Consider the following 22,160-nt stretch of genomic DNA (forward strand, 5'->3'; position numbering starts at 1 on the left):
CCCATAAATATGTAAGCTTGACTTGACACAATCCATTACGGGGTTATTCATGCCCGTGCCACCTCTTGGGTGGCTTCATCAATCAATCAATCGACACAGTCCAGAGATCTAACATGAGGCTTGCATGGAGACTCATATGGGGTCGGGGCGGACCATAGTACGACGGTCACAGAGGGAGGCAGGTACGTCTGGTCATCACAAGATACCATACTGGTCAACACACAGTGTGAGGGGGAGTGGTCAACACACAGTGTGAGGGGGGAGTGGTCAACACACAGTGTGAGGGGGGAGTGGTCAACACACAGTGTGAGGGGGAGTGGTCAACACACAGTGTGAGGGAGAGTGGTCAACACACAGTGTGAGGGGGGAGTGGTCAACACACAGTGTGAGGGGGAGTGGTCAACACACAGTGTGAGGGAGAGTGGTCAACACACAGTGTGAGGGGGGAGTGGTCAACACACAGTGTGAGGGAGAGTGGTCAACACACAGTGTGAGGGGGAGTGGTCGACACACAGTGTGAGGGAGAGTGGTCAACACAGTGTGAGGGGGAGTGGTCAACACACAGTGTGAGGGGGAGTGGTCAACACACAGTGTGAGGGGGAGTGGTCAACACACAGTGTGAGGGGGAGTGGTCGACACACAGTGTGAGGGGGGAGTGGTCAACACACAGTGTGAGGGGGAGTGGTCAACACACAGTGTGAGGGGGAGTGGTCAACACACAGTGTGAGGGGGAGTGGTCAACACACAGTGTGAGGGGGAGTGGTCAACACACAGTGTGAGGGGGAGTGGTCAACACACAGTGTGAGGGGGGAGTGGTCGACACACAGTGTGAGGGGGAAGTGGTCAACACACAGTGTGAGGGGGGAGTGGTCAACACACAGTGTGAGGGGGGAGTGGTCAACACACAGTGTGAGGGGGGAGTGGTCGACACACAGTGTGAGGGGGAGTGGTCGACACACAGTGTGAGGGGGAGTGGTCAACACACAGTGTGAGGGGGAGTGGTCAACACACAGTGTGAGGGGGAGTGGTCAACACACAGTATGGTGCTCGATCATAGTGGTCAGCGCATGCGCACTGGTCATGAACCCGGTGAGCGCATGCGCACTGGTCATGAATCCGGTGAGCGCATGCGCACTGGCCATTAACCCGGTCGCCACCTGCCACAGCCTGGGGTGAGAGAGACGGCCAGGACCGGCGCCAGACATGGCAGGAGTGAGGTGTGATGAGGTGGGTGCCACCCGTGGCAGGTGGTGGCAGCTGGGTGCCACCCGTGGCAGGTGGTGGCAGGTTACTGGCACCCGGGGCAGGCGGCAGCAGGTGGTGATGCCCCACCTGCTGCTCCTCCTGCTCCTGCTGAACTCTGCTGCAGCAGACAAGGTCGTAGAGAGTCTTCGAGACGGCTTCGGCTACTACTACAAGATCGCTGGCTACGCCCTCAACGACCCGGCTGACTACCAGGTCGTCCAAGTTACCAGTGGCTGTGAGTACTTGTTGGTGGTGGTGGGTCACTGAGTACCTCTTGGTGGTGGTGGGTCACTGTGAGTACTTGTTGGTGATGGGTCACTGTGAGTACTTGTTGGTGGTGGGTCGCTGTGAGTATTTGTTGGTGGTGGGTCACTGTGAGTACTTGTTGGTGGTGGTGGGTCACTGTGAGCACTTGTTGTTGGTGGTGGGTCGCTGTGAGTACTTGTTGGTGGTGGTGGGTCACTGTGAGCACTTGTTGGTGGTGGTGGGTCACTGTGAGTACTTGTTGGTGGTGGTGGGTCACTGTGAGTACTTGTTGGTGGTGGTGGGTCGCTGTGAGTACTTGGTGGTGGTGGTGGGTCACTGTGAGTACTTGTTGGTGGTGGGTCACTGTGAGCACTTGTTGGTGGTGGTGGGTCACTGTGAGTACTTGTTGGTGGTGGTGGGTCACTGTGAGTACTTGTTGGTGGTGGGTCACTGTGAGTACTTGTTGGTGGTGGGTCACTGTGAGTACTTGTTGGTGGTGGGTCACTGTGAGTACTTGTTGGTGGTGGTGGGTCACTGTGAGTACTTGTTGGTGGTGGTGGGTCGCTGTGAGTACTTGTTGGTGGTGGGTCACTGTGAGTACTTGTTGGTGGTGGTGGGTCACTGTGAGTACTTGTTGGTGGTGGTGGGTCACTGTGAGTACTTGTTGGTGGTGGTGGGTCGCTGTGAGTACTTGGTGGTGGGTCACTGTGAGTACTTGTTGGTGGTGGGTCACTGTGAGCACTTGTTGGTGGTGGTGGTGGGTCACTGTGAGTACTTGTTGGTGGTGGTGGGTCACTGTGAGCACTTGTTGGTGGTGGGTCACTGTGAGTACTTGTTGGTGGTGGTGGGTCACTGTGAGTACTTGTTGGTGGTGGGTCACTGTGAGTACTTGTTGGTGGTGGTGGGTCACTGTGAGTACTTGTTGGTGGTGGTGGGTCACTGTGAGCACTTGTTGGTGGTGGGTCACTGTGAGTACTTGTTGGTGGTGGGTCACTGTGAGTACTTGTTGGTGGTGGTGGGTCACTGTGAGTACTTGTTGGTGGTGGGTCACTGTGAGTACTTGTTGGTGGTGGTGGGTCACTGTGAGTACTTGTTGGTGGTGGTGGGTCACTGTGAGTACTTGTTGGTGGTGGGTCACTGTTAGTACTTGTTGGTGGTGGTGGGTCACTGTGAGTACTTGTTGGTGGTGGGTCACTGTGAGTACTAGTTGGTGGTGGGTCACTGTTAGTACTTGTTGGTGGTGGTGGTGGGTCACTGTGAGTACTTCTTGGTGGTGGTGGGTCACTGTGAGTACTTGTTGGTGGTGGTGGGTCACTGTGAGTACTTGTTGGTGGTGGTGGGTCACTGTGAGTACTTGTTGGTGGTGGTGGGTCACTGTGAGTAGTTGTTGTTGGTGGGTCACTGTGAGTACTTGTTGGTGGTGGTGGGTCACTGTGAGTACTTGTTGGTGGTGGGTCACTGAGTACTTGTTGGTGGTGGTGGGTCACTGTGAGTACTTGTTGGTGGTGGGTCACTGTGAGTACTTGTTGGTGGTGGGTCACTGTGAGTACTTGTTGGTGGTGGTGGGTCACTGTGAGTACTTGTTGGTGGTGGTGGGTCACTGTGAGTACTTGTTGGTGGTGGTGGGTCACTGTGAGTACTTGTTGGTGGTGGTGGGTCACTGTGAGTACTTGGTGGTGGTGGTGGGTCACTGTGAGTACTTGGTGGTGGTGGTGGGTGACTGTGAGTACTTGGTGGTGGTAGGTCACCAGTTTAGCTTAATCAGCAGCGTACGAACCACATAACCAACTGAAGAAACATCAGCATTTTAATCTTTTAATATAACTATTGCACCAGAATTTGACAATTTGATCAATAGCGTAACGATTACTGTGTATTAAATGTGAGGACAGGCTGTATAGACGCTGTTTCTTGTCCGGTGACAATGTTGAAAAGTTAAAATTGATCAATGAGTCTGTTGGGGGTCGGCCGCTGGAGGGAATGAACGCAGCTGGAGGACTGGCAGGAGTCAAGTGTTTGGCTGCTGTACAGAATGAACTTGTGGCCGTGTTGGCGGGGCCGGGCCGGTAATAACACACTAGAAGTATGTGTATAGAACTCTTAAGTGGCTTAAATAAAACATGAATATTGTTTAAAATGAAACGGAAATTGTGAAGCACTTCAGGCATTATCGTGATTGTGGAGACCTCACGCACCTTCACCTCCCGTCACGCTGCTTCCCACGCCACTCGTGCTAGTTATACCTAGCTGTCGTTGGTCTTGTTAGAGGTCATGACTTCACAATGGTGTCAAAATAACGTGATATACCTATGAAAATAACATCTGCATAATATACCACAAATATATTACAATCACTGCATAATATAACACAAAACATCGTAACACTGTATAATGCAACACCAAGTATCATAACAGTATCCTAATACAAAACAAAAACATCGCGATGCTAAACATCACAAGATGCAACATACAACATCGCAATACCACATAACAACTTACTACAAACACTTGAACTAACATCACTTCCCAATACCACAGCTCATACGAAAACATCACGATTTCTCTGGGAATAAAACCTGCTGCCATCTGGCGTTGGAAGGACAATAACACTATAGTTTATTGTTTTGTAACAGTCAGGAAACGTTCCAGCCAATGTCAACAAGAAAGTGTAGTTGAGGCCGGTGTATATAGTGTTCTGTTGACCAGTCGTCGTGACAACAGAGTCCGGTGGGGACGATTACCGTAGATTACAATTATTGGGGACAGTTGACTGTCGGGGAAGGGAAGAGGAGGGGAGGGGAGGGAAGAGGAGGGGAGGGGAGGGAAGAGGAGGGGAGGGGAGGGGAGGGGAGGGGAGGGAAGGGAAGGGAAGGGAAGGGAAGGGAAGGGAAGGGAAGGGAACTATCATAAAAAAGCACCAAACCATTACAAGTGTATATAGCACTTGGAAGGATCAGGATGAGGATTTGGGATGGGAGAGCGGAATGGAATGGGGCCCCAATCACTTGGACGGTCGGGGATTGAACGCCGACCTGCACGAAGCGAGACATAATAGCGGAAAAATTGATTAGTTAGAAAAGGGGGGGGGGGTCCAAGAGCTAAATAGCCCGATTCTGCAGACACAAATAGTAAATACACACACACACACACACACACACACACACACACACACACACACACACACACACACACACACACACACACACACACACACAGCTCCCAACCCAACACCCCCAGAGGCGAGGGGGGAACCCACAACCAGCTACCCAGTAACGCCAGAAGGGAGGACAACCCCGCCTCCCTCCTCTGCATAGAAAACCCCCCTACCCCAAACCCTCCCTGCCCCCACTCAAATGTTCAGCGAAATCTCCCTCCCCCCACACCCAATCCCCACCCTTCTACCCCTCCCCTCCTCCCGAGTCCTCCCTCCCCCCCTTTCCTTCCCGTCCTCCCTCCCCTTTCACCCCATACCCTCCCTGTCCCTCCCCCTTCACTGGATCCCCCGCACCTCATCCCAGTATCCTCTGAGACCCTGTTATCCACCTCACAGGTCCTCACACCCATGGAACAGCCTCCCCCACCAGCAGAACACTCACCAAGGAGGCGATTTGAGAAGGGACAGAAGAAAGTGAGCCTCAAAGCGATGTACACAAACATAGATGGAATTACAAATAAAGCAAATGAGCTTGGAGAACTGGTACTAGAGGAAAACCCAGACATAATAGCCCTCACAGAAACAAAGATAACGAAAACGATAACAAATGCAGTGTTCCCACAGGACTATTATGTTATGAGGAAAGAGAGGGAAGGAAGAGGTGGGGGTGGTGTAGCTCTGCTGGTAAGACAAGGCTGGGATTTTGAGGAGATGGATATTCAGGGCTGTGAAGGTTTCAGTGACTACATAGCAGGTACTGTAACAAATGGAGGGAAAAAAATTATAGTCGCAGTCATATATAATCCACCACCAAATGACAGAAGACCTAGACAGGAATATGATAGAAACAACATGGCCACCATTAACATAATAGAAAGAGCAGCTTCTGTTGCTAGCAGGAATGGATCTGGACTACTAATTATGGGAGACTTCAACCATGGGAAGATAGATTGGAAGAACAGAGACCCGCATGGAGGACCAGAAACATGGAGAGCTAAGCTGCTGGACGTGGCAACAAGAAACTTTCTAAGCCAGCACACCAAAGAACCAACAAGAATGAGAGGAGAAGATGAACCAGCAATGCTTGATTTGATATTTACCCTAAATGAATGGGATATAAGGGAAGTTAAGATGGAAGCGCCCTTGGGAATGAGTGACCACAGTGTATTGAATTTTGAGTACCTGGTAGAGCTAGGACTTATCTCCCCCCAAAAAGAACTAGGAATCAAAAGGCTGGCATACCGAAAGGGGAATTATGAACAGATGAGAAGTTTCCTAAGTGAAATACCTTGGGACACAGACCTCAGAGACAAGTCTGTACAGGGTATGATGGACTATGTTACCCAAAAGTGTCAGGAGGCAGTAAACAGGTTCATCCCGGCCCAAAGGGAAAAATCCGAGAAGCAACAGAAGAATCCATGGTATAATAGGGCATGTATGGAAGCGAAGAAACTGAACAAAAAGGCGTGGAGGAACTTCCGGAATAACAGAACACCAGAAAGCAGAGAGAGATACCAGAGAACCAGGAATGAATACGTCAGGGTGAGAAGAGAAGCAGAGAAAAATTTTGAAAATGATATAGCAAACAAAGCCAAGACCGAACCAAAGCTACTCCACAGTCACATCAGAAGGAAAACAACAGTGAAAGAACAGGTATTGAAACTTAGAACAGGCGAGGACAGGTATACAGAGAATGACAGAAAGGTGTGTGAGGACCTCAACAAGAGGTTCCAGGAGGTCTTCACAATAGAACAGGGTGAGGTCACTGTGTTAGGAGAAAGGGAGGTAAACCAGGCGGCCTTGGAGGAGTTCGAAATTACGAGAGAGGAGGTCAAGAGACACCTGCTGGATCTGGATGTTAGAAAGGCTGTTGGTCCAGATGGGATCTCACCATGGGTACTGAAAGAGTGTGCAGAGGCACTTTGCCTGCCACTCTCCATAGTGTATAGTAAGTCACTAGAGACGGGAGACCTACCAGAAATATGGAAGACGGCGAATGTGGTCCCAATATACAAAAAGGGCGACAGACAAGAGGCACTGAACTACAGGCCAGTGTCCTTGACTTGTATACCATGCAAGGTGATGGAGAAGATCGTGAGAAAAAACCTGGTAACACATCTGGAGAGAAGGGACTTCGTGACAAATCGCCAACATGGATTCAGGGAGGGTAAATCTTGCCTTACAGGCTTGATAGAATTCTACGATCAGGTGACACAGATTAAGCAAGAAAGAGAGGGCTGGGCGGACTGCATTTTCTTGGATTGTCGGAAAGCCTTTGACACAGTACCGCATAAGAGGCTGGTACATAAGCTGGAGAGACAGGCAGGTGTAGCTGGTAAGGTGCTCCAGTGGATAAGGGAGTATCTAAGCAATAGGAAGCAGAGAGTTACGGTGAGGGGTGAGACCTCCGATTGGCGTGAAGTCACCAGTGGAGTCCCACAGGGCTCTGTACTCGGTCCTATCTTGTTTCTGATATATGTAAATGATCTCCCGGAGGGTATCGATTCATTTCTCTCAATGTTTGCGGACGATGCTAAAATTATGAGAAGGATTAAAACAGAAGAGGACTGTTTGAGGCTTCAAGAAGACCTAGACAAGCTGAAGGAATGGTCGAACAAATGGTTGTTAGAGTTTAACCCAACCAAATGTAATGTAATGAAGATAGGTGTAGGGAGCAGGAGGCCAGATACAAGGTATCATCTGGGAGAGGAAATTCTTCAGGAGTCAGAGAAGGAAAAAGACTTGGGGGTTGATATCACGCCAGACCTGTCTCCTGCAGCACATATCAAGCGGATAACATCAGCGGCATATGCCAGGCTGGCCAACATACGAACGGCATTCAGAAACTTGTGTAAAGAATCATTCAGAACTTTGTATACCACATATGTCAGGCCAATCCTGGAGTATGCAGCCCCAGCATGGAGTCCATATCTAGTCAAGGATAAGACTAAACTGGAAAAGGTTCAAAGGTTTGCCACCAGACTAGTACCCGAGCTGAGAGGTATGAGCTACGAGGAGAGACTACGGGAATTTATCCTCACTTCGCTGGAAGACAGAAGAGTTAGGGGGGACATGATCACCACATTCAAGATTCTGAAGGGGATTGATAGGGTAGATAAAGACAGTCTATTTAACACAAGGGGCACACGTACTAGGGGACACAGGTGGAAACTGAGTGCCCAAATGAGCCACAGAGATATTAGAAAGAACTTTTTTAGTGTCAGAGTGGTTGACAAATGGAATGCATTAGGAAGTGATGTGGTGGAGGCTGACTCCATACACAGTTTCAAGTGTAGATATGACAGAGCCCGATAGGCTCAGGAATCTGTACACCTGTTGATTGACGGTTGAGAGGCGGGACCAAAGAGCCAGAGCTCAACCCCCGCAAACACAACTAGGTGAGTACAACTAGGTGAGTACACACACACACACCAGCAAAGAGGCATGTTGGACAAATACACAACCCGCAGTTAGTATCGGATAAAATATCTGAAGAGAGAGTTGAAGGGTATGAGTGAACACTGTATGAAAGACAGATGAAATAAACAATAAATGTGATGGTGAGCTAAGAAAAAGAGAGAACTTGCTAAACCGAGAGAAGAACTACAGAAAACTCAAACCAAGGAGGCAGTTAGCGATGACAATGTCAGGAGAAGTTGAAAACCACAGGGGACAAATTATAGGATATTAAACCTTCAAAATGAGAACACATGGGTCCGTTTTGTTACAAAAAATAAGGCAAATGAGAAGAAAATTATGGATCACGCTCTGCAAAAAGCAAACTCCCAAACTATAAAAACCCATACAAGGAGAATAATTCAAAAAGAGACAACATAGAATTCAAAGGTGAACACTTGGGTAAAGAAAGGTAATCAGCCATACACATCCTTGGACCAATATGCCAATACGAGGCTGCGAGAGAGACTTGGCAGAAGTTTACAGACTAGGGTCATATGCAACAGCACAAGAACAACGTACGACTATACCACTAAAAGTAATATTTATAAATGAGGGGCACAAAGAATTCTGACGAGACGCAAAGGTAACCTGAGGGACAAAGGAAGCTACAGAGATGTATGACTTGAATATGAAATGAATAAAGACTAAATGAATAGGAAGATAAAACAGGGCGCGAGGAAAGAGAAGCGAGGCTATAGTAGTAATCCGGCTACTTCCCAGCGACCTCAGGAACAACGAACCCAAAGAAATAGCGTAACAGAGAGAGGAGTGGGATGGAAAACAGGAGCAGCCAGGGAAATAGTTACTATTAAGAAAATAGTACTGATAAAGAGTAATTAACCCGAGCTCCACAATCATATCCTCGCCCCAGTATAACCTAATAGCCTCAAAAGAACCATCTACTGCTACAACTCATTCCATTTCCAACACTCTTCCATCACTGTCCTCTTCTCTACCTCACAAATTTCTGTTCTACAGAATATATACAAAGCCACTCACTACCAGCAAGTCCCCCTTGTTCTCTCCCATGTAACAGATACCCCACCACCACCTCTATCACTGATCTCCACTCCCACGCACTCTCCACCAACCATTCACCTAACCCTTTCCATACCTATTACCCCTGAACCCACCCAGACACCCACACTACCCCAGACACCCACACTACCCCAGACACCCACACTACCCCAGACACCCACACCACCCCAGACACCCACACTACCCCAGACACCCACACTACCCCAGACATCCACACTACCCCCAGACACCCACACTACCCCCAGACACCCACACTACCCCAGACACTCACACTACCCCAGACACCCACACTACCCCAGACACCCACACTACCCCAGACACCCACACTACCCCAGACACCCACAGTACCCCAGACACCCACACTACCCCAGACACCCACACTACCCCAGACACCCACACTACCCCAGACACCCACACTACCCCAGACACCCACACTACCCCCAGACACCCACACTACCCCAGACACCCACACTACCCCAGACACCCACACTACCCCAGACACCCACACTACCCCAGACACCCACACTACCCCAGACACCCACACTACCCCCAGACACCCACACTACCCCAGACACCCACACTACCCCCAGACACCCACACTACCCCCAGACACCCACACTACCCCAGACACCCACACTACCCCAGACACCCACACTACCCCAGACACCCACACTACCCCCAGACACCCACACTACCCCCAGACACCCACACTACCCCCAGACACCCACACTACCCCAGACACCCACACTACCCCCAGACACCCACACTACCCCCAGACACCCACACTACCCCAGACACCCACACTTCCCCCAGACACCCACACTACCCCAGACACCCACACTACCCCCAGACACCCACACTACCCCAGACACCCACACTACCCCAGACACCCACACTACCCCCAGACACCCACACTACCCCAGACACCCACACTACCCCAGACACCCACACTACCCCAGACACCCACACTACCCCAGACACCCACACTACCCCAGACACCCACACTACCCCAGACGCCTACACTACCCCAGACACCCACACTACCCCAGACACCCACACTACCCCAGACACCCACACCACCCCAGACACCCACACCACCCCAGACACCCACACTACCCCAGACACCCACACCACCCCAGACACCCATACCACCCCAGACACCCACACTACCCCAGACACCCACACTACCCCAGACACCCACACTACCCCAGACACCCATACCACCCCAGACACCCACACCACCCCAGACACCCACACTACCCCAGACACCCACACTACCCCAGACACCCACACCACCCCAGACACCCACACTACCCCAGACACCCACACTACCCCAGACACCCACACTACCCCAGACACCCACACCACCCCAGACACCCACACCACCCCAGACACCCACACTACCCCAGACACCCACACTACCCCAGACACCCATACCACCCCAGACACCCACACTACCCCAGACACCCACACTACCCCAGACACCCACACTACCCCAGACACCCACACCACCCCAGACACCCACACTACCCCCAGACACCCACACTACCCCAGACACCCACACTACCCCAGACACCCACACCACCCCAGACACCCACACTACCCCAGACACCCACACTACCCCAGACACCCACACCACCCCAGACACCCACACTACCCCAGACACCCACACTACCCCAGACACCCACACTACCCCAGACACCCACACTACCCCAGACACCCAAACTACCCCAGACACCCACACTACCCCAGACACCCAAACTACCCCAGACACCCACACTACCCCAGACACCCACACTACCCCAGACACCCACACTACCCCAGACACCCACACCACCCCAGACACCCACACCACCCCAGACACCCACACTACCCCAGACACCCACACTACCCCAGACACCCACACTACCCCAGACACCCACACTACCCCAGACACCCACACTACCCCAGACACCCACACCACCCCAGACACCCACACTACCCCAGACACCCACACTACCCCCAGACACCCACACTACCCCAGACACCCACACTACCCCAGACACCCACACCACCCCAGACACCCACACCACCCCAGACACCCACACTACCCCAGACACCCACACTACCCCAGACACCCACACTACCCCAGACACCCACACTACCCCAGACACCCACACCACCCCAGACACCCACACCACCCCAGACACCCACACCACCCCAGACACCCACACCACCCCAGACACCCACACTACCCCAGACACCCACACTACCCCAGACACCCACACCACCCCAGACACCCACACTACCCCCAGACACCCACACTACCCCAGACACCCACACTACCCCAGACACCCACACTACCCCAGACACCCACACTACCCCAGACACCCACACTACCCCAGACACCCACACTACCCCAGACACCCACACCACCCCAGACACCCACACTACCCCAGACACCCACACCACCCCAGACACCCACACTACCCCAGACACCCACACTACCCCAGACACCCACACTACCCCAGACACCCACACTACCCCAGACACCCACACCACCCCAGACACCCACACCACCCCAGACACCCACACTACCCCAGATACCCACACTACCCCAGACACCCACACTACCCCAGACACCCACACCACCCCAGACACCCACACTACCCCAGACACCCACACCACCCCAGACACCCACACCACCCCAGACACCCACACTTCCCCAGACACCCACACCACCCCAGACACCCACACTACCCCAGACACCCACACCACCCCAGACACCCACACCACCCCAGACACCCACACTACCCCAGACACCCACACTACCCCAGACACCCACACTACCCCAGACACCCACACCACCCCAGACACCCACACCACCCCAGACACCCCACACTACCCCAGATACCCACACTACCCCAGACACCCACACTACCCCAGACACCCACACTACCCCCAGACACCCACACCACCCCAGACACCCACACTACCCCAGACACCCACACTACCCCCAGACACCCACACTACCCCAGACACCCACACCACCCCAGACACCCACACTACCCCAGACACCCACACTACCCCAGACACCCACACCACCCCAGACACCCACATTACCCCAGACTCACAACTCACAACCAACGAATCTCATACAAAACCAAACTTTCTTTGAAATAAAATGATTGAAATTCCACAAACATGAAGAAGCAATTACAAGAGCAACTATTCACACCAGCGCCACCAATCAACGCCACGAAGACAACATGTGGTACTCAATCCTACCGCCACCACCAGAGGCCAAATCGTTCAATTTATATCGCCTAGAACCACGGTTCCACTTGTTCATGTCACAATAAACGCTGATAAAACAAGCCAAGAATGTCTATATATCTTCACTTGACCCGGAATAGAACGTTAAAAACAGTGTTCATAGATCTTCCTCGGCGGAACATATACTTGCTGGTCATCCATAGAAGGATGGGGAGCCACACACGCTCGCCTTAGCTTAAATATGTGAGGGGTTGTTGTTGTTGTTTATGTCCTGCAACAACCTACAATTGTTTTCCACAGCACCAACACCGGTGGGCTGTGTTGTGGCATTCCACAGCACCAACACTGGTGGGCTGTGTTGTGGCATTCCACAGCACCAACACCGGTGGGCTGTGTTGTGGCATTCCACAGCACCAACACCGGTGGTCTGTGTTGTGGCATTCCACAGCACCAACACTGGTGGGCTGCGTTGTGGCATTCCACAGCACCAACACCGGTGGGCTGTGTTGTGGCATTCCACAGCACCAACACTGGTGGGCTGCGTTGTGGCATTCCACAGCACCGACACCGGTGGTGGTCCCACTGCGAGAAGGCACTTTGCAGAGAATCCCAACAAGAGGCGAGAGCAGCCGCCGAGGTCCTAAGGGTTAGACGTCAGGGTGTGGGGTTTGCAACGGCAGGTTGTTGCAGGAAATAAACACTAACAAAAAAGCTTCACATCTGGCCCTCATTACCGGACCAGACTCATTACTGGCCTACACCGGACAGGTTTACAACGCACATAGCTGACGTAAGTGTACAATATGGAACATTCCACCACCCACCACAATCTACACCGCCAATGACTACTACCATTCCTTCCACACCCAAGGCTCATTCCTCAGGTCTATCTTCAAAATTATTTGGTTTCGAAGTCTTCCCTACAGTAGGCCAACTGCTGACTTTCCGCAGGATGCAAACCACAACAGTTCATATTAATTGCGTCGTGAACATTGGCACCAAGTGAAAGAGAAGGCGTGCTCCGACCACTACGCCACAGAGCGGGACTGCTATACCTGGGCTTTTCACTTTCCACATCTTACAAAGGACTAGGTAGAACAGTTCGGTTCGTTGTCGACTCATAATTGAGAATTCCGGGTTTGAATCCCGTGTGTGACAGCCCATCCTCCTAACAAAGACCCAAAAGTGATTCCATGCAGCCGCCAAACCCCCTGTTTATGAATGAAAAACGGTTTACACACGACTCACAACTGCTGACGTTCGAACACTTCCGGAATAAGTGATTCACTAACGACATTTGTTCGAACCACAACGTTGTAAATGCTTCACCCACGTACTACAAATACAAATAGTCACCAACAGAACCTAAACACCTAACCTACCCAATGCCTATATATGCACAATATGCTAATATATTATAATATTAATTTATATTTAAGAAAATTCGAGTTTTGAATGAACAGCATGTACAAATTTATGAATGCGTCTGTGGGGTCGACCGCTGGATGGAATGGACTTGAGTCGAGGACGGGTTGCAGAGCTCTCCCGCTAGTAAACAATATTGATGGCTTAACCTTCGTATCCTCCAGACACTACTGGGTCTACCCTTGCGATTTACCATTTTTTTTATATCCAGGTCCGCTATTACTTGGTTCACAATGACGAACTGTTAAGGAACAGTGCCCAGTCGTCCTTCCCTACATCAGGTTCGAACCCGTACTCCATACGAGGCAAGCATGTGTTGGCATTAGTCACAACAACACAGTTCTGTGAGAAAAAAAATGTTTCTGAATGCTTAGAAAATGAGATTATGGTACCTATAAATGATACCTATTATGATACCTATTATGGTACCTATTATGGTACTATTATCATGGTACCTATTACAATAAAGAATTACTGTAATGATTGTGGAAGATTTTCCACCAACATTATAGCATAACATGTTTTAATAATGTTCTGTGAAAGAACATGGGCCAGGCATGGCTATTTATTGAGCGCCAAACTCTCTGTAAACAGAGAAAGTGTCAAGTTAGCATATTACAACCATTTTGTGATCTATACCATCACAGAAGGCCTCCTTAATGGTCCATATCAGGATAGGAAATTTCATCTCACAGCTATAAGCATATCATAGTAATACTCCAAAATAAATGCATATACTCAATAAATAATTGTTTAGCCAAATGGTGGCTACATTTGGTTAACATTTGTATAAATGGATCATTAAAAGAGGCAGGGCAACGATACTCATCTTTCGGTGGATTGCATCAGTGTCTAAACGCTGTACGACAATAGTAAACATAGCTCCTCCACCATGAGGATATTCCAGGAAGTTCAAGCTCCTTTATTTGCTGCCGTTTAACATATGTGGACCTGAATGGTGGTGTCAGTTGCACATATAATGTGAATTAAATGCAGGAGACTCTATTTAAGTGATAAAAGGGTCTTGCCACAGTGAGAAGAGTGTGTGGACAACGCCACAACTGCGACACCTCACACCCTCCCACACACAAGTAAACATTACTCCTCCGCCATGAAGACACCCTCCACGAAGTTCAAGCGGCTTTATTTGCCGCCGTTTAACATCTGTGGACCTGAATGGTGGTGTGAACTGCACATACAATGTGCATAATAAACAAGATACATTATTTAAGGTGTTTTGATAATGTGTCTTGCCATAAAACCAGTGAGAGGAGTGTGTGAGTACATCACCACAGCTGTGATGCCTCACTCCCTCACACACACACTTTAACATATCTTCTCCACCATGAGGATACTCCAGAAAGTTCAGGCTGCTTTATTTGCAGCCGTTTAACAACCGTGGACCTGAAAGTGGTGGTAACTGTACGTAAATGTGTGTAAACATTGAGACACTATTTTAATGAAACAAGTGTGTGTCCTACCATAAACTGTGAGTGGAGCGTAACCAACGCTTGAAGCCAGAAGCCGACGGAGTTAATACCGACATTTCAACAACAGTAGTGAACAACACTACAAACTCTGGTCCTACAAGAGGGCTAAAGTCTTAGTACTATACGACAGAGCTCCGTACCTGCACCCTAACAAAATAAGAGGTTGTGGTGTATTAAATAGAGATTGGATCCAATGTGTTTTTGTGCCATTAACCCCCATTATATTGCAGGTGTGGTCACTACCACGAGTTTACAAGCTCACCTCAGTAAGTCAATTACTAGCCACTAAAATTAAAGTTTACATTTTCAATAGATAAATTCATATCATTATATAATCTTGTTTTTGTATATAATAATTTATATGCGGCCAGATACCAGATTAAATGGATTGGCTAAAATAATTTGTAGCTATATCAGTGCTAGCTGCATTTATACATATTCTTTTTTACCAAGTGGTAAGTGAAGATTTTACCATTTTCAACAGGTTAATAAAAGCAGCCCTATTTCTGTTGGACCACTCTGAAAACTGAGCCAACTAGGGAACACAGAATAAATACAGTCCACTATATCATGAAGAATACAAGTTTCTCAGTGGCTAGTTAGTTCTTTATTTTAGGGAGTCAGGAGTTAAAAAAACACACAATTGCCACTCGCAAATTAGATCAACCATTAAGCCTCGGAATGATCGTATATGTAGTAAAGGCACTTCATGAAAAAATACCCTTAGATTAAAAGGGTTTTGCAAAAGAGAGTTACGTATTACTAATCGGTGTTTTTTTATTCTTAAATGTTCTTAAATACACAATATACAGGATACTGTATAAGTTTAATTGACTGTGAGATTATCGAGAAAAGTATGATGTGTGTGAGTGAGAGCTGAGAGAGGACTGTCTGGAGGCCGCTGTGGTCGCATGTTGATGTTGTATACTACAAGATCAAGCGGGGAAAGGTGATCGTATCTCATCATCATCCAAGAGGTCGAAGCATATATGCTGAGAAGTTGATTGATAGAGAACTGGTAGAACACAAAATAAGGAGTTGTTAGTGATTTTAGAGTGTGGGATGCACATAAGCTAGTTAGGACTACCAAGGATAGATAGTTAAGTTGGTTGGATAATTAAGACCGCCAAGGAAGAGTGCTGAGCTGCTCAGAGGCGCTGCTTGCTGGGATGAGATGATGGCCCGACCAGTTCATGGTAAGACGAAGAAGCCACTTTTATAAATATAAAAGAGACAAGATAAGAAAGAAAAGACAGTAAGATGAGAGTAAGACATGTGAAAAGATTAGTTAACTGAAAAAAAAGCAGAGTAAATAAAGAGATAAGGAAAAAAACTTCTGCAAATAGGAAGCTGCTTTAGCAAGAAGCACAGAGGTTCAGTAGGCAGGCTGGTGGGAATGTTAGACGCAGACTAGGGAGAGTCTTTAAGTGTCAAATGCAGGTTATAAGTACATGAAGAGAATACCATGAGGACTGCTTGATTTCCAGTAACTTAGAGAGTATTATATTCTAAATATGGCTATTTTGTATAATTGTGCCAAGAACAACTAGCTTGACAATAACTGTTCTGGTGTTGGTGCTTGCCAATGGCAGCGGTCAGGCCTCGGCCCAGGGTGTCACGGCACCACTGTGCGTGCTTCCGTGTCAGTCTATATGCGTGTCCGTGTACCTTAATTTCCCAGCTAAACACCATAACCGGGGCTGGTTCTCTCCTGCAGGTGAGTGCCACCGCCGGTGTCAGGTGCTGCCAACGTGCCACTCGGTGTCAGTGCTGACAACAGCAGGAGGCGCCTCGGAGTGCCGCGTGTCTCAGAAACCTGCCGTGCTGACCAACGTCGCTGACCGCCCCAAGCTCTACCGGAACCCCACGGCCATCCACTTCCTCTTCACGGGTACGTTGCTGTTGCTGCTGTTGATGTTGTTGTTGCTGCTGTTGCTGATGCTACTGCTTCTGCTGCTGTTGTTGTTGCTGCTCCTGATGCTGCTGCTATTGCTGCTGCTGCTGGCTGCTACTCTTGTTGTTGCTGCTGCTGCTTTTCCCGTTAATGCTGCTGCTGCTACTGCTGTTGCTGGCTGCTACTCTTGCTGTTGCTGCTGTTGTTGCTGCTGCTGCTTTTCCCGTTAATGCTGCTGCTGCTACTGCTGCTGCCGCTTCTCCTGTTATTGCTGCTGCTGCTCCTTTTGCTGCTGCTGCTACTCCTGCTGCTGCTGCTGCTGCTGCTGCTACTCCTGCTGCTGCTGCTGCTATACGGTCCAGAGGCAGTAAACATTGGTTTATATGGTTCATAGGTAGAAATTCTGTGGTACAGTAAACATTGGATTATGCTCTCACTACACGTTTAGACGCACACCAAATGGGGCAAAGCTCCGGACATCACCTCAGTAATGCCCGTTGATTTGCTGGGTTGTCTTGCGTATTTACTGTCGAAGGTAACCGGCTGCACCCGGGTCTCTCTCCTTCCTTTCTCACTCCCCGCCCTCTCTCGCCGAGTTTCCCCTGATCCCTACACTTCTCCTATCTTCCCCTCTACAAGAGGGGAAGATAGGAGAATGCTCTACTTTCACCCCCAAAATCCTTGGGGAGGACGGTAGAGCGACGGTCTCGCTTCATGCAAGTCGGCGTTCAATCCTCGACCATCCAAGTGGTTGGACACTATTCCTTTCCTTCCGTCCCATCCCAAATCCTTATCCTGACCCCTTCCCAGTGCTATAAAGTTGCAATGGATTGGCGCTTTCCTCCTGATAGTTTTCCGTTTCCCTCCCCTCAGGATCCTCCCTATACCTCTCCTATCACAATCTCCCTTCCTTTTCCACCCTCTCTACCCCCAACCCTCCCTCAACTTCCCTCCTGTGCTCCTCTCACACCTCTTCCTCTCTCTCTGCAATGACTTGGTGCTTTCTCCCTGATTGTTCCCTTCCCTTCTCTCCCCTCCCCGTCTTCCCTCTATATCTCTCGCTGGCTTAGACAATGGTGTTGTTGTTGATTTAGGGGCGACGACGATCGTGGGATCGGATGCGCCCCGGCGAACCCGTTAAGGGTTAATCACGAAGCCCGGAAAGGTGAAACGCCAAGCCAAATCACGAAATAAGTCACGCCAATCACTGGAAACTAATATGCCACGAGGCAAAGAAACGCAGACAGGCAGATGATTGGGGAGCCCCAGGAGTTCCTTAGGGTGACAAGCACCGGCCCCGCCCAACACACAGAACATTGGGTAGCAAAACCAAAAACTCGGCCTCCAGCTAAAACACAAAAGTCATCCAGTGCCCTCCGGCAGAGCAGAAGTCAGCCGCCCACCACGACTGAGGGCACATCAAGAGCCCACCAAGACCCACCAACCCCCGGCGCCTCTCGGCCAAGCCGGCGCCGAACACCGTCACCCCGCCGGGAGAACCAGCCAGAACACGTCAAAAAAATCTATCAACAATTCAGTGACCCAAGGCGATATGCGTGCCAGCCATATCCGGACCGTGGAATAGGGATGCCAAACGGCAGTAGCAAAGCCAAAACGCGAAAACAGAACGTGATCCGGCGGCTCCCAGGCGGAGGAGTCCAAACACTTGGAGTGGACGGTAGAGCGACGGTCTCGCTTCATGCAGGTCGGCGTTCAATCCTCGACCGTCCAAGTGGTTGGGTTCCATTCCTTCTTCCCGTCCCATCCCAAATTCTTATCCTGACACCTTCCAAGTGTTATATAGGCGTAATGGCTTGGCGCTTTCCCCTGATAATTCCCTCCCTCCCAGGCGAAGGAGGCGTCCAGACGTCCGCTCGTCGTCAAAGTTGAACTAGGAGTCTCTCTTAGACAATGTAATAATAACGAGGTCGCTTTTTTTTTATTAATATATGAAGTACATCTGCATTAGTGCAGCTACCCTAGACAATATGAAGGGGAGTACAGTGTGTCAAAAAAAGCTAACTAGGTGATGCTAAAAAATCCCCATCACACAGGATGGTTAGTCATACAGAGACATGTGATAAGCGGTCTGCACTGGCAGACTCCGGATGCATTTTGAGGATATCAACAACACAAGATTGAATAAGGTAGCAGTGGTAATACAAGTCCCCATCTCGCAGGATGGTTAGTCATACAGGGCTATATGTTTAGTAGCCGGCACTGGCAAATTTTGGGTACACTGTGAGGATATCTTCAAGAATACGAGAGTGAATAAAGTAATTGCAAAGCTCCAGGTACCTCATGCCAACTGGTCTGAAAGGTCTAATAACTGGGCATTCAGTGATGTAGTGTGGGAGATCATGCCGTAGTTCCTGCTCACAGAGTTTGCAACTGGAGCGCTCAGGATTGGGAGACCCGTCACATGCAGCCACCTGCCACAGGTAACGGTAACCCAACCTGATCCTTGCAACCACTGTGTCGCACAGTCTGGTGGACGCTTTGTGCTGCCCATAGATATAGGTTTCAGATCTGAACAAATCATAGCTTTGTATACTAGTACTTTCAGGTCGTTGGGAGTCAGTAAGTTCTCTCCTATCAGATCTGAATGTTTGGACCAATACAGTTTTGACAGCAGAGATGGGGATACCTAGATCTAATTCAACGAGTTTGTTGTTTACACTGTAGAACTCTAGGGACTCGACCAACCATCATTCAACTATCAGATCCCCTCTCTTCTTCCATCTTCACTCCTCCTTCCCCATATCTTCCTACCTCGATCCCCTCTCTTCTCTCCCTCCCTTCCTTCACGTCTTCCTCCTCCTCTCTACCCTCCCCTTCTCCCATTTCCTTATCCTTCCCACGCCAATCTCGAAAAGTTGGAGAAGTTACCATTTATTTATTTAGAAGGGGCATCCGGCTGCACCCGGGCCTTTTCCCCTTTCTTTTCTCCCTCTTCCCCTCATCTTTAACTTAAGCCCTCGACTCCATCCACTTGATCCTCCCATTTAAAATTCCCCCTCTACTTACCCCGGTCGGAGCCGAGCGAACAGCACGCTGGACTTGTGATCCTGTGGTCCCGGGGTCGATCCCGGGCGCCGGCGAGAAACAATGGGCAGAGTTTCTTTCACCCTATGCCCCTGTTACCTAGCAGTAAAATAGGTACCTGGGTGTTAGTCAGCTGTCACGAGCTGCTTCCTGGGGGTGGAGGCCTGGTCGAGGACCGGGCCGCAGGGACACTAAAGCCCCGAAATCCTCTCAAGATATAACCTCAAGATATACCCGTCCCCCCCCCCCCCCCCTCGGTTTCCCGCTTCTCTCAGAAAAATGATTATTAAAAATCAATGAATCAGCTATATGGGCCTCTTAGAATTTTTTTTTATTAACACATTAAGTACATCTGCATCTGTGCAGCTACCTCAGACTATATGAAGAGGAGTAGTGTGTCAAAAAGTTAGCTACGTGATGCTAAAAATCCCCATCACACAGGATGGTTAGTCATACAGAGGCATGTGATCAGTAGTCTGCACTGGCAGACTCTGGTTGCATTATGAGGATATCATCATCAACACTAGAGTGAATAAGGTAGCAGTGATACTGTAAGACCCGCAGGATGGTTAGTCATACAGGGCCATATGTTCAGCAGCCTGCACTGACAAATTTTGGATGCAATATGAGGATGTCTTCACGAATACGAAAGTGAATAAAGTAATTGCAAAGCTCCAGGTACCTCATGCCAACGGGTCTGAAAGGTCTAATAACTGGGTATTCGGTGATGTAGTGTGGGAGATCATGCAGCAGTTCCTGCTCACAGAGTTTGCGCCTGGAGTACTCAGGATTGGGAGACCCGTCACCTGTAGCCACCTGCCACAGGTAACGGTAACCCAACCTGATCCTGGCAACCACTGTGTCGCACAGTCTGGTCGACGTTTTGTGCTGCCCATAAATATAGGTTTCAGATCTGAAAAAATCATAGCCTTATATACTGGTGCTTTCAGGTCGTTGGGAGTCAGTAATTTCTTTCCTATTAGACATGAGTGTTTGGACTAATACAGTTTTGACAGCAGAGATGGGGATACCTAGACCTAATTCATCTTCATCTCTGTTACACGCTAATTAATTTGGCTGCAATGTCTGTCTCATTATGATGGGTTAAATTTATGTGTGATGGTATCCATACAAAGGGGATTCGAGACCCTTTACTCTGTGCAGCGATTAGGTCATTTATAATTGGTTCTTGCTGTCGATCTTCCAGCAGAAGTTTTCGATTGCATGAAGAGCAGACTTTGACTCACATACATTAAAAGATAAATAAGAGTTTCTTAATGTACTGGTAGCTAGTTGTAATGCTGCTAGTTCTGCTTGTGTGGAGGTCAGCCAGTTGTTTAACCTGACACTGACAGTCTCTGTGCAAATATTATTTCTATAAAACCTACATGCTGCTGCAGTCCGTCCAGTAGAAGATTGGATTTATTACGGTCACAAAAACTCTACGATAATCACAATACATAATTCACGTTTGATCCCATGAAACTTGTCTTGTGTGTTTATAATTTCTAATATTTTTTAAATCATTTACCTGGGGTACAGGACGGACATAGGCCGGTCGGGGTAGGCTCCCGACAAGCCTATGTCCGTCCCGTACCCCAGACCATTCTCCTCTACAAATTTGAGTGAAGCTAGCCCCAAGCATCTGGCCTCCAAATTTATACAGACAGATAAACAAACATTATCTCATATAGTATAGATATTGATTTATTTACGCTGGAAATTCGTTCAGCCCGGAGGACAGCACGACACACGTGTACCAGAACGCAAGATCACAAGATATTGTTAGGCCATTAAGTGAGTATTAGCCTGGGATTGTAATCACAAACACTGGTATATATTCAGACATTTGCTAGTAGTACTGGATTATGGACCTTACCGATAGTTTTCTGTTGGCATACGTCATAAC

The 22,160-nt window shown here is 49.3% G+C and overlaps 1 protein-coding gene across 1 annotated transcript in view; it reads left to right on the top strand.

Annotated features, from left to right (window-relative positions):
• The first annotated feature begins 1,198 nt into the window (after window positions 1–1,198).
• The window catches only part of LOC138364608 (uncharacterized), a 37,078-nt gene continuing 16,116 nt past the window's right edge, over window positions 1,199–22,160 (top strand). Inside the window, exons 1-2 of the mRNA XM_069324515.1 lie at window positions 1,199–1,480; window positions 17,030–17,203. Of these exons, the coding sequence (XP_069180616.1) occupies window positions 1,204–1,480; window positions 17,030–17,203 (451 nt within the window). The 5' untranslated portion in view covers window positions 1,199–1,203. The remainder of the gene's footprint in view (window positions 1,481–17,029; window positions 17,204–22,160) is intronic.

The sequence above is a fragment of the Procambarus clarkii genome, chromosome 2 (genome assembly GCF_040958095.1).
Source record: "Procambarus clarkii isolate CNS0578487 chromosome 2, FALCON_Pclarkii_2.0, whole genome shotgun sequence".
Taxonomy (NCBI): domain Eukaryota; kingdom Metazoa; phylum Arthropoda; class Malacostraca; order Decapoda; family Cambaridae; genus Procambarus; species Procambarus clarkii.